General features: G+C 42.1%; 1 protein-coding gene across 3 annotated transcripts in view; it reads right to left on the minus strand.

Moving 5' to 3' along the window:
* The window catches only part of UNC80 (unc-80 homolog, NALCN channel complex subunit), a 127,270-nt gene that overhangs the window by 22,561 nt on the left and 90,964 nt on the right, over positions 1 to 13,745 (minus strand). For all 3 annotated transcript variants that reach the window (XM_065637635.1, XM_065637633.1, XM_065637634.1), the window contains 9 exons: positions 12,380 to 12,514; positions 11,526 to 11,664; positions 9,788 to 9,884; positions 8,943 to 9,113; positions 8,634 to 8,726; positions 6,393 to 6,428; positions 5,833 to 6,051; positions 2,561 to 2,761; positions 79 to 202 (listed from right to left, as the gene is read on the minus strand). In XM_065637635.1, the coding sequence (XP_065493707.1) occupies positions 79 to 202; positions 2,561 to 2,761; positions 5,833 to 6,051; positions 6,393 to 6,428; positions 8,634 to 8,726; positions 8,943 to 9,113; positions 9,788 to 9,884; positions 11,526 to 11,664; positions 12,380 to 12,514 (1,215 nt within the window). The remainder of the gene's footprint in view (positions 1 to 78; positions 203 to 2,560; positions 2,762 to 5,832; positions 6,052 to 6,392; positions 6,429 to 8,633; positions 8,727 to 8,942; positions 9,114 to 9,787; positions 9,885 to 11,525; positions 11,665 to 12,379; positions 12,515 to 13,745) is intronic.

Raw genomic sequence — 13,745 nt, forward strand, 5'->3', positions numbered from 1 at the left:
TGTCCTCTTCTGTCCAGAGAAGTCAACAGGAGGGGGAGGTTTAGCAAAGGTTCACGGGGTTGCCGCTGGGCTACTCACCAGATTGACACAGACATTGATCAGAGACCTAAGGTGAGGCAGGAAGGATATGATTGGCTGCCTCTGAAGTGTCAAACAAACCCCTTCAATCAAATTGCTGGCAGGCTCCCACTCAACCTGGCGCCTGCAATACAACAGTAGGTGCCGTTAGCCACCGGCCGCCTGCCCCCCGCCTCGCAAACACGGCGACCGACACACACTGACGCCCACAGAGGAAACAGTTCAGACAGCGACGACGTCCAAGATGAGCACAAAGTGCGCAGCTCAGGAAAAGCAGAGCACAGAGCACACTGGGCATTTGAGAGAGATGAGAAACGTAGCTGAGGGGTCTGTGCCAGCGACACAAACCCCCTGACAACAGCAACGGTGGATGTGCTGTGCTCCTCACCCTGACGCATCCTCCGACAGCCAGTGGATGAAAGGGAGCCAGCAGACCACTGTCTCGGGTCTGCCTGTGCGGGGAAAGGTCTGCTGTGCCATGCTGCCAGCCGAGAGCCACCCCTCCATCTCCTGTGGATGTGCTCGCTGAAAGGAGCAAACCCGTTCAGCTGTGAGTGCCCTCCATAAGGCACTCTGCAGTCCAGTCTGCTCTGCCAGTGTGACTCCTCAACACAGCCTGTCCTAAATGTAAACTGGCCCAGCAGTGCAACCTTTGCCTTCCCCATCCTGTGCAGGAGGGCTCATTCATTCTCTACCAGCGCCAAAATCCTTCATTCCAGGATCCTTTCTTCCCTGACACTTTGCTTTTTTCTGCAAAGCAGCTTTTAGGGCTTGTGACAGATGCTGAGTGGAGTCCTTCCTAATCATAAGCAGACACAGCACAGGTAACATCAAAGTGCTTCACACCCTTCATCTCAGGGCCTGGCTCTTTGTAGTAACTATAGTTCTTGAGTCAACATCTGACTTATGGGGACAGAAAGGCAAGGCTTGCATAACTTGTTAGCTCAAGACTAAATGATATCCTAGTCAAGCTCCCCTACTGGGGAATCAAGTGTTCACTATGTAAGTTCTGATACAGACCAACATACATTTAATCTTTCAGCATCCACTGTTCGTAGATCTCCAGAACAGTAGTTTGTACTTGTTCTTACACATATACTACTCCCATCAGACAGTGGGTTTGGAGTGGGGTGCCCACAGGAGGCAGCGTGTAAGATTCTGATGTGAGTACCCCACTGGATGGCCCCTGGGGTCTGGCACCCAGCCCCATCTCTAAGAAACTTCTTGGCCCAGTGACACTTTAATGTAGTTGCTGTATTTGGTCCTGTGGCTTTGCTGTCTCTGTCCCTTTGTGTACGGAGGAGCAATTTCAGCCAGGCATAAGTACAGGCACAGACAGAGAGAATATGAAGAGAATTTAAACTTATGAGCATTCATTCAGCTTACACAAACAGGAAAGATCTTCAGGAACAGGAAGACCCCTAAGCTGCCTTTGAGGCAGAAGAAAGTATGAGCAAGAAAAGAAAGAATAAGCAAGAAGCAGGCAAGACATGGCAAAGAACCAAACCAGCAGGAAGGAGAAGCACAAAATTCCTGCCTCTAAATTCCCTACACAGGCAGAAGTTTCTTAATGCAAATTGTTAGCCAAAGAAAAGTGACAGACAGTGATGCCAGAAAGAAGAGATCACCTCCCTGTTATTTGCTCCATCTTAGTTGGGTACATACAATTCCCATTGGGACCTAAAGGTTTGTGTCTGAGTCCTAAATTTTGATGTTCTCTGACATAATTTGGCTTCTCAGCTGAGACTGCCAACAAAGTGAGTGACTCCAGCAGTTGAGGACATATGCCCATGGCGGTGACTGACACCAATGACCCTTTTTACTTACATGACTGGACAATCCACAGGGCTGAGATTTTGTACTATCCAGACTGGACTTGTATCACTGCCTCTGAGGTAGGAATGCTCCATATTGAATACTTCTTGAAGTTGCCAAAGCCTGTACCATAATGATACTATGTGATGCACCAGGCTTTCACTAGCCGCTGACTAGACTCAATTGATGCAATTCTGTTCCCATTACTAAGGAGCATTCAGAAGCTGCTGCATAGCTCCTGACTATTTTTAATTTTACAGAGAACATAACACTATTTTCATGAGAAGGCATGCTAGAAATACTCTTGCTACAGTTTAACTTTCTGTTAAAAAATAAAATTAATCTCCTTGCCTCACAACCTAAATAAATAAAGAGGGTAGTGAGATGGTACGAATCTGAAGACTTGTTTTGGAGAAAGAAAAATGTGATTTCTGGAGGTTCTGTCTGTAGTTCTTCATAACTATGCATTTCTTCTCTTGCTACCAGAGGACACAACAAATATGTCAACATAAATGCACACTTACAGAAATAAAAAACATCTGTTCATTTTCTGATATGTTGTAAAGGTTCAAGGCAACACAACAGTTTTAGTCAGATGACATACCCACACTTCAAGGCTTGAAACATCAGAAACGGAACCCAGAGGGGTTCCATTATACCTGCTCACCTCAAAGTAGGCATCTTGTGAATTTTATTGAACATACGATCCAATCTCTTTAAGATGAGGATAAGGGCAGGTCTCACCGCCTCAGCTGTCCAGTCAGTGATGGGCAGCATCTCCATGATGTAGCGCCGGAGACCTCGGCTTTCCATTGTCTGCGTGTCATAAGGTGCCAGTTTCAGCAGGGAATGTGCAATTTCTGCCAGTCTAAAATAAGGGTTTATTAAGAGGAAAATCAAATGCAACTTGCAATTCTCCACACATGCCAATGAACTAACAGATCAATCTTTGGTAGCCTGGTAAAAAGAAAAAGATGCAAAAGTCAAATGTGCTGATATTTAAACTCTTAGATCTGATACTACAGTTCCTGGTTTCTTAAAATTATTTTGCTGGAATCACTGTATATATTTATGTACATGCGAATGGTCTTAGGAATATTTTTACATTGATATTAAATGCACCAAAGGAACATCAGGAATCACAGTTTGTGTAGCCAAAAACAAAGTACCCAAGCTGTTACTAAGATGACAACATTGCAAATGCCTGTGAAACACAGACCTGACATCCCCTGTATGTCAACTAATGAGTGATTTGGTTTGGTTTTGTGCTTGTTTTTCAGTGTCATCACTTTAAGAGGTCTCACTGTGCAATTTTCAGGTGCTAATTTTTAAAAATAATGTGCCATCCCACAGGTTTACACAACATGTGCTTTGAATGATTACTCCTTGCAGCTTTGATTTGTTTCTCCCAACACCTCTACAGATTGTGTTGCTGCTGCTTCTTCTAACCCTCCTATATGGCCTTGCCAGTGGCATTTTCTGTATTGACTGTGAAATACCATGGCAACATTTAACTTACACTTGCAGTTTGACAATGACCTGCTGAAATACTTGAATATTTGTGGTAGACAAAGACAAGTCATAAAGCTATATCTCCTAATAAAAGGGACAGAAACCTGTATACTCCCTGAAACATCAATAGACTTTGTAGGGGATGACTACAGTACAATCCTATTCGTATTGTGGAGGTTTCTGAAATGCTTTCAACTAATGGAATATATTTCTATTCTCTTTAAAATCTGCTTAGCAATATCAAGGCCAACAAGTTCCTCAGATTAACCAAAAGTGCTATGAAAGTGTTTCTTTATCCAGTATTTCTTCATTATTATTTTTTACCACTACTTTGTTCTACTATCTGTCTGTTTTCTTAAATGCTGTGAAATGTAAATTATCATACAATTATGCTTCTTTCTGGCAATACAATATCAGTGGCACATAATGGTATATGAAAACCTTCTTATGCATTATGAAGCGTGAGATCCATCTCGTCCAACCTGAGATGTCAACCTCAATTAATCTTTCAGCTCTGTTCATGCAGAAATAAGCAACCAGGGAAATTCTTATCTTCCTGAAATACCGGGATAAACAGCTCATTGGATGTGCCTCTCCTTTTTCATTGGGTCCAAAAAGATCTTTATAACTTTGCAGACTAAACTTTTAAATGGCTAGAATTGAGTGAGATGAATCCTGTCTGAAGTGACTAGCATATTATCTTGTTTTCTGAAGTCTCTGAAATGTCATCTGTCGGCCTCTCAAGACCACAGCTGTCACATCACATTCTGTTAAATCTGCCCTCTACTTAGAACTAAGTTTTTTTTCCTACAGCAGTTAAATCCTGTCAGTCATTTCACTGATACTTATGAAATGAATTGATGTAAGAATCAAAATTATGTTCACTTTTATTTAGGGCTAACTATGATAAGGCAATTCAGGTTCCAGCCCCAATAAAGCAGTTATTTCTAGCGCTTTCAAGGAAACATAAGAGAATCAGAGCACAATTCATTATCTTCTGCAGATCAGTCCCTTAGTTTTACTGCTGTAACCTTTGACCATGGAAGACATTATCTCTTTAAAAGAATGCAGTATATGCCAGTTACTACTGTGTACTGTCACTCTGCTTCACAGAAATCTTCTCACAGTAAAGTATCTTTGCAGAAAATATACCACTGACACCTTCTGTACATATGGATTTAAGTTTGTCAAACTTGTACTTTGAGGGATACATTATGAAATAGTTTAAGAACAATTAAACTCATCTACTCTGGAATATAAAAACATATATAAATTAAGTTCCCACACTACTGTTAAACTGAAATACTTCTGGGTAGTAAACTAGAGCATTCTTGTGTTACATACAAATCTAAGACTGGGATAGTAAAAAGAAGCAAGCACCTTATTTTACTGCACTAAATGAAGTTCATTCATGAGACACATGTTCCTCACTCCCATTGAATTCATTAGAAAACCCCAACATGTCTAACCAAGGACATAATCTGTCCTGAGAATCTCAGCTTTGTTTCTAACATGAGATTAAAGTTCTTATCTCAGGCTTCTATTGCTAAAAGTCACAAAGTTTGTAATGCAGCTAAACAGATGTACTGATTTCTGAGGCTTTTGTCCCTTGCAAAAAATGTATAGGTGGCACTGCAAAAGCAGCCATGGCCATCAGGTTTTCAGTTTGCAGCCAAGCAAACATAAGAATGACATCTCTTGTTTAAAAATTATTAAACATTTGCTAGAGGGAGGAACAGCAACAGTGAATTCATATGCAAACACACAAACTGAACAAAAACCACCTCCCAACTCCCAAAGGAATTCAGGATATTTGTTAAACAAGACCTAAATTAATGTCAAATACAAAGTTTGCAGCGAATACCCCACCAGCGAGCTGAGCTCAGTGCTGCACCTTAACAAAAGACTTGTGCACCTGCTGGATCACGCCTCCAAGGTGGTGGTCCTGTAAATGCCTTCTGCCCCATCCTCCCCCATATTTCAGGCATTTCTGCAATACAGTGCAGTGGTTGCTCTGCCTTTCTTGCTTGTTAGCGGCTGCTTCTGACGCACAGTGTCACAGGAGAGGATAAGGGTCATATTCAGCCAGCTAGGCAGCTTCTCCACTCCTTGCCTTGCAGAGGCAGACTTACCAGCTCTGCTCCTCATGGCAAATTATTCTGATGTATCAGAGGGGCTTCCATGGAGCTATTTCATCCCCTGGAGATGGGGGTCTGAATGAGACCAGAGGAGAGCATACGAGACCTTCCTTATACACAAGCAACATCAGGTACAATCTGAGGAACATTCGAAACAAGCTCTGCATGTTTCAGACAGGAACATGCAACTACACTACCAAAAAGTGATTCCGTCTGCCATTATGAAAAATTAAGAGCTAAAAGAAAGGAATCCCCCTGAAATGACAAGTAAAAAATGCCTGTGTAATACCTCATGTGGGACTTCACATCCAGCAGCTCCAGAGAAGTCACTCGGGGCTCACCAGCCAGATTCTGCAGAATCTTCAGCCTTGGACCACAGTGCTTGTAAAACTCTGTGCAGATATTCAGCAATGACTCCCGTGGTCTCCTGAACTCCTCTCTGGCAATTCGTTCATCCAGCTCCTCTCGGGGAAGACCCTGGCCCTCCTCCAGTAAGTGAAGGTTCTCCCTGGAAAATGTAAAATGAGCAAAAGCGGGAAATGTTATATGCAGTGGAACAGCAAGGATAGACTACAACCACCTCTCCAATTTTTTTTTTCAACAGGTGCTTTCTGCTGCAATTGAAAAGAAAGATAGTTTCATCTGCAATTAAAAAAAAAAAAAGGAAATTAGGACCTGCAAAGTCTTGTTAAAAATGTAAATAATTTCTATATGAACCATCCTTCATGACCCTCCCCTGAAGAAAGGCTGCTTGTCACAGCAACAGTGGGTGACACCCAGTGAACATGGAAACTGCTGGGGAACAGTTCATCACATGTCAGGGAAGACTGGGTGAAGATTTTACCATACCTGATAAAGTGCAGTTTGGCTCCCTGCTCTGGGTACCTGGAAAAACAGAAATAATGCAGTTGTGAACAGCAACTTAGTAGTGCCTAAACTGTGCCTTTCTGAAAGAACATGAAACTGCTGTAGCCCAGAGGTATACTTGCCATGGGCAGGATGGTATCTTGTGTCACTGGAACAATGGCTACACATAGTTGGTGACCACATTGAATGGCCTTTACCTGACAACTAGCAGCAAACAACAGATTCCTATAGCTATTGCCCTTGTTACGAAAGGAAGAATTCAAGCTTAAAAACAATAGCCCTTTTCCAAGCAATTTCTCTAACTGATTTTCACCCCAGTGCTTGGTCTGTTTCATGAAGCCAGAGCTCACCTCTGTGTGGTTTTTTGCTTTATTGTAATTTTTTCTTGCCACTTCTTGTTGAGAAAGCATTAACAAATGCTGCACTGCTTGGCTAACATGTCCAAGGCTGGAGCAGCGAGCATTCTACCATCATGAGACTCCTGCTGTTGCTAGCAGATGTCTGTTGCACTGATAACACAACACAAGAAATAAGGGCAGGAAACCTGGAGCAGTGCAAAAATATTTTGGATTGAAGACTAAATGTTTGATAATCAGAAAGATCTGGAAATGTAAACCAAGCTGTCTGAGTCACACAGCATCAGGAGTCTTTATATTGCCTGTCAGCAGATGCATATTAACTGCTCTCCAAAATCAGCAGACAAACAATAAAGCACTATTTTCCATTACACCTTATTTTCCTTACACTGGGCAATCTTGCAATGGAAGTAAATGGCATAAATACACTTCAGACTTGAGTGTGAAGGGGTTTATCTGCTTCTCAGATCTGGGATTGAAAGTCAAAGCTGTGTTTAATCCATGCCTGAATCGATCTTAAAGAATAACACATTGATGCAGGAGTTACCAACCAAGATGTGTACAATACATATCTATAAATAGGCATAACAGTCCTTTGATGATCCATGCAGAGAGTGATTTCTACCTCCCTTCAGTACAAAAGACGACAGAATAACTCGGAAAGCATGCCTTGCCAGAAGGGTGTTGGTGATTTACAGGCCTATACAGTATCGTACTAGACCACTGGCTGTGCACAGACGTGCTATCAGCTGTTACAGACAAAAGAGAAATCCAGAGGAAACACTCTGCTCTGGAAGAGCAGCTACTCCAGTTTGTGCTAGGGGAGAATTCCCTTTCCAGGTCAGCGCAAACACTCAGATTTTAAGCACAGTAAGGCATAACCTGGCTGGGAGAAGGCAGGGCAGTCCAGAAGAGTAACCAGTATTGCAAAGAAAACCTTCATAATCCCAAATGCTTGTGGGTGGATTTTGTAACAAGATTTCTTAAGTCTTTGCTCTATGACTGACTAAATTGTCCAGTGGCCCTGTCTAATTTGCAGCAACATAACTGGTATGGTCAACATGCCCAAGGTGCAGGATTACTGTCTGCTGGTGCCATCTCCTTCCTTACTTCCCTCTTCTGTGTGAAGGAGGTTTTTGTGTGTGTGTGTTTGTTTGTGGGGTTTGTTTTGTTTTAAGAAGGACAAAAATATTCCCAGACATTCTTCCCTTTCAAATTCTCTGCCATGCACTCCTTTGCTATCCGTAACTGAAAAAAAAATTAAAAAACCCCTCCAGACCAATGTGGATGTAAACGTGATAGAAAGAGACTGTAGGAAAAGTTAAAGGAAACTGGAAAGGGAAGAAAAGAAATCTAGAGGAGATGCCAGTCTCTGCAAGTCTCAACTGACATACAGTTGGAGCTCATACTGTTGTTCAGTCTCTCAGAACAAGGCCAGAAGGATCTGACCTTTCTGCTGTCCAGGTGTGCTCTGCCCAGTGGTCGCTTTGACAGTGGACTCAGAAGGAAACAAAGCAGAGAACTGATGGACATAGCTACTTTGTCAGTATACTGCTAGAGTGTGAAAAGAAAAACAAAGAAAAAAGACATTTAGAATGGGTATCTTCAATTTCGATATTCTTGGTCTTCTATTTAGTCACATGATTTTACACTAGAAATTCTAGTCTTGGGGATTTTGGTTATTGTCAGAAATGCAGCCCTGGGCTATGCGCTCTTTTTATCTGACTATTTTTGTTCACAGTACTGAGAGCACTTCCTCAGCTGTCTAAGCATTCTGAGCAATGAGATGTTACCTTACTCGAAAATTAAAAAAAAAAAAAGCTGTTCAGAAAAATAAGAAAGAAAGAAAAGCCCACCAGTGACTTACCTGGTGTTAACACCTGCTGACATGGTGTGGTTTGCTGCTGTGGTCCCTTTATGGCCTTGGTCACATCGACTCATCTGTGGGGCTGTCATAGGCCTGGCAAAGAGAAGGTGAATAGCACACTAAAGACTAAATCTAACAAATGCACTGAAATTCTGCTTGTGATCTGGTGAAATTTGGCACTAATTTTACCATGTCTAGAACTCAACCATTATTGAAGCTTCGCTGCATATTGTGATGACCTCCTGTGCATTCCCTCTCCCCACAGTGATAACCAAACGCAGGCTCAGACCTTTGAACCATGTGGATTACCTGGTGAGAACTTCTACACTGTACAAGAGGGCCTGCAAAGAGGTGGCAAGGGCAGCCATAGCAGCGATCTCCTCACGAGCTGCTGTCGCAGTCTCCGCTTGAGAGGTTTGTCGTTTCAGTTTCTGCAAGTAACAGGGAACCAGTGCTTCCAGGACCATCAGCATCTGGAGGCTGGAAAAATAACCAATATTTGGTCTGTTTTATTTTGTCAGTCCTGAAACTCACATCAGATGGAGGCTTAAGTTTCTATCTGAAGACCCCCGGATCTCTCACTAGCCTTGTGATTTTATTGCATCTCACTAGATAAGCAATCCTGGGCCAAAGAAACTCTTGGATCAGGGACATCAGAGAGAAAATTACCTAATACATGAAACAATAATAATAAAAACAACCCAGAATTCTGGGTATCATCCATTTGCAGACAATCGTTTTCCCTTCCAAAGGCTCCTTTTTTCCATGGTTCCCTCTTGGAAACTAACCTTTTTGCTTTAGTAGTTTGCCTCTCCTCTCCCTGTATCTTCCTGTTCTTTCCATCTGCCTATTTCTCCCCCTCCAGTTCCCTCTGCCAACAGAAACCTGCAGGACACCGTGTGATCCCCACTTGGAAATACAGCTTATGTTCTGCTGCTCAGGCTGCCATCCAGCTTAGCGCTGCAGCCAGCAGGATTTGGAGCTGGTGGCCCGGGAATGGTATCAACAGGCAGAGGCTTGGCCTCATAGAGAAGCCCCATGCTTGTGATGCACTTCTATATCCTCTGCCTCCATTTCTAGCCTTGCTTTTCCAAGACATATGCAGCTTTTGTGCCTTTTCTGAGTCCACGCAAAGCAAGAAAACAGATTAGCACCTTCTGAATGATTCAGGAGCATAGGCCACCACTGTCACACACAGCTTGATGGCTTCACTGATTGAAAAGGTCAAGTCTTCATTCCCATAGCAGAAGTCTGAGGGAGTAAAGCAATATGAAAAGACTATCACACAAACATACTGAATATGAATGGAGCTAGCACAGTCCTTCCTTTTCCCCTCTTCAGTTGCTTGCTTCTCATGTTAACAATCCCCAATAGGCCCTTGATTTTTGACAAAATGTGGGTATATAAAAGAAACATATGCTGCACTCCCCCCTGCACCCTGTCATCCAAGAACTCAATACGTGAGAAACAGTTCTCAGTAGGTCAAATCACTGCTGTAAGGTCTACAGCTGCTACTGGAATCCCGTTTCAAACATCACCCATCACAAGCGAAATCTTAAGCTCATACACAACAAGGACACATGTCAACTTCATGACAATTTTTATGCTTGCTTCGCTTTTCCCTAGATGTTTCCACCTCACTAAAAATGATGCTGATACACCACTGATGGCAGAAGATAGTTTTACTTCTAAAAAATCAAGCCACTTCTATACTGGTAGACACATGGGTGCAGGCACAAAAGTGAGTCTGTTTTGCTAGTGATTTGAGAAAAAGTTTTCAAAAGCATCTAAATCCCATATTACAAATATTACTTTGGGGACAAGTAGTGCCAGGCACCAAGAAACTGAAGTATCCAAAGAATAATATTTGTAATACAACTATAGTCCCATTTTCAGAAGTGACTTTTTTAATACAGGAGCCTAAGTTAAAGTTAAGGTCCCAAAGCATGTAAATCACTTTGAACAATGGAACTTGGAAGTCAGATGTTTTAGATAATTCTGATCTCCATATGGATAACACTAGCCACAAAACATATTAATCTACAGTTGCATCATCAACAGACACTTGGGAATTTTCAGAGATGCCTTTGAATAATCCTCCACAGAAAACTCAAAGATTTTACAGAAATGTTTACTACAGTCCACAGAGAGGAAGAAGTATCTTCAGTTTCTGTACCATTTTATAATATAACTTGTGATATAATTGTGCAGCATCATAAAATCCCAGTATGCAACAAAGCTTGAACTCTTAAGGCTGGACAGGATTCAAAGTTCATCAAAATCAGGATTATTTAATGGAAGCACAAGTTTGGAAAATAAGTTGAAGAACCGTATAAAAATCAGCAAAAATTACTTCCCTGCAAATCACAAAGCATCCAAATTCTTAAATGCTGCACTTCATGGATAACTATCAAGAGTCATACTGTCCTGGATACATCACACAGCTGTATATATTCTGCTTTATGATAAATCAACACCGCCCCAGAACTCAGCATTGTTGAATATCTGAATGGCATTCATCATTTACGAGTCATAGTCTGCCCATGGGGAGAGGATGCTTTTGTTTCCTGCCCACACAGAGCAGAGGAGACACTGATCTTGTCAGCATGATACAGTTTATTAGGCATCTTTATTCTTCACTCACACATGATAAAATTCATAATGCCAGGGGCTAGTCTCAGACTAGCAGGCTCAATGCAGGAAAAGTAGCTTTGGAATAAAATAAATGGCAGTGATAAAGCCAACTTTAAAAGCCTCATGAGGCATAAGAAACAGGTATGACTGCATTCTGGGAGAAGAAAAGGGCCCTGAACAAATCGTGCTGCATCAAATGCCTGTTGAATCAATAAACAAGAAACCAGAATTATTGAATAAAGGCTGCTTTGCTCTTACCTAATGACTTGAGAGGCTTTTCTGCTTTCACCAGCTCTAAGATGTCCAAAATATCTGGAGTATCTCCTTCTAAAGACTGCAGCAGGTCAAACAGGCACTGAGCTGACACGCCTTTGCTGCTTCCATTGTTTGTAGCATCCTGTTTCAACAACAGACATTTGTGGTTGATTTTCTGAGGGCCTGTGTGCATCCCAGGAATCTTTATCTGGAGGTGTGGGCAACCTTGTTTTTTGACAAAGGGACCACATGGAGTTCAAGGACTCACTGCTATCAAACAATAAGCCTTCCCTGACTCAGGATTAATGCTACAGTGGAAGCTTGATCTGAAAACTACACACAGAAAGAGCAGATCTTTGCTGTCCTGTGAAGGAGAAAGATGTGTGTGCTTACAGTATATGTGCAGTTAGATTTGGCAGTCTCACTTCAACTTAACTTCCATTAACTTGCTTTAACTCAACAAAATGTTAAAAAATAGTAATTTTTCAAAACATGGCTAATCCAGTCTTATAGTTTACATGTACTAAAACTTGGCATTAAGCTTTTAATTCCTGCTGTTGGATTCTAAGAAGGGATTTGCATTTGCGTTATACACAGAAATTTAAAGTGAGACCTCATTTACTACCCTGGATACCAGCGGCCCGTTATCTCAGCATCCTGCTCAATCAACTGATGAACAGAAGGACGCAGAAAAGGAGTTCAAGAAATGGTTCTGCACAGCACCAAGTGCAGTAAGTGTGTGTTCAGTAAGAGCCATGCTGCTGCTGCTTCAGTTGATTCTTTTGGTGATCTCTGATGGGGGCCGCCTGCAAACACGGGCTCCCCCAGGCTGAGACTAGGGAACGGCTGTTACTCACAGGGAACTCCAGAAGAGGGGCCACACTTGCAAAGAGCTGCAGGATAAAGGGCTTGCGATGCAGAATGTAGAACTGGCGGCATGCAAACTCAATCGCTTGGCGTAGCTGTGGGTTGCTTTCATAGTCAGCGTATACCTGAGCAAATGAAAAAGGACATGGAAGTACAATTCCTTTGGAAGGGCTGCTCATCTCCTGACCCCAGACTCAATCAGCTTCAGCCTTGTCATTTCCGATATGTTTGCCTACCATGTTTTTAAAAATGGAAATTTGACTACCCTCTCTGATAATGCATTTCAGGACAAACTACCCTTAGAAAAAAAGGTTTGCTTGTCGTATTTTAACCTTCTTTACCACAGCTTTAGTCCATTATTTTTGTCCTGTGTACCAGAGACAGATTCCTTCCCTCTCCTTCCCAGAAGTACTTTACTCATTCGAAGCCAGCTAGTGCTTTCTTCCTCAATCTTCATCTTTTCCGGTTAATCAAATCCTGGCTCTTTCAGTCCTTTCTTACATGATGTGTTCTAGACATACATCCCTGTTCCAGTCTGCAGTTTCTTCAGTTACCCGGTGGTGTTTGTGCAGTGCCTACAGCTGGGCAGAGCCAGCACTTCAAGTCAGGAATGCTGCTGACTGCAGTAGCAGAACTATTCCATGTTTCTTCCACAAGATATAGTTCTGTACAGTCACCCCAGAATGGCATTTGAGATGTTTTCTTTTTTATTATTCAACAGAAGGACACTGTTGATTCATGTTTAGCTTCTTCAGATCTGTAACAACTCCAATATTCTGTCCTGCAGAAGTGCTACCAAATCAGCTTCTTTCCCTTCCATACTTATGAATAATCAGCCACATAAATAAGGACTTATGCTTGTCCAACCTGATCAACATAATACTTTTTTTTCTTTTTTTCAGACTATATCTCCAGTTTGTCAAGATAATTTGAACTCCTAGCCTGTCCTCCAACACACTGACAGTTCCACCCACTTTTAAGATATTTTAAGGTTTTTAGAGTGGCATTTCCTTCAGGGCTGGCCACTGAACCATGCGACCTATGTGTTGCCAAAGATGTGGGATTTGTTTCTCAGTTATGTAAACAGTATGAATTGCTAGGAACAACTTCACTGTGCTTCCTTCTGCCTCTTTAATTACCTTTCTGCACTTCTCTCTTGGTACAAGTCTGTGGGAAGTTTGGGGTTGGGGTGGACAAGATTTTCTTGCTATTTGCTGGCAACAGGTAATGCTGAGATTTTATGGTACTGCAAAATTGACATTACAGCACATGGTTCTTGGAGGTTTCTTAAAAATCATTAGTGTGCAAGACCTCTGTGGAGATATATTCACTTCTCAGAAGCCTAGTAGGCTGAAA

Source organism: Caloenas nicobarica, chromosome 6 (assembly GCF_036013445.1).
Source record: "Caloenas nicobarica isolate bCalNic1 chromosome 6, bCalNic1.hap1, whole genome shotgun sequence".
Taxonomy (NCBI): domain Eukaryota; kingdom Metazoa; phylum Chordata; class Aves; order Columbiformes; family Columbidae; genus Caloenas; species Caloenas nicobarica.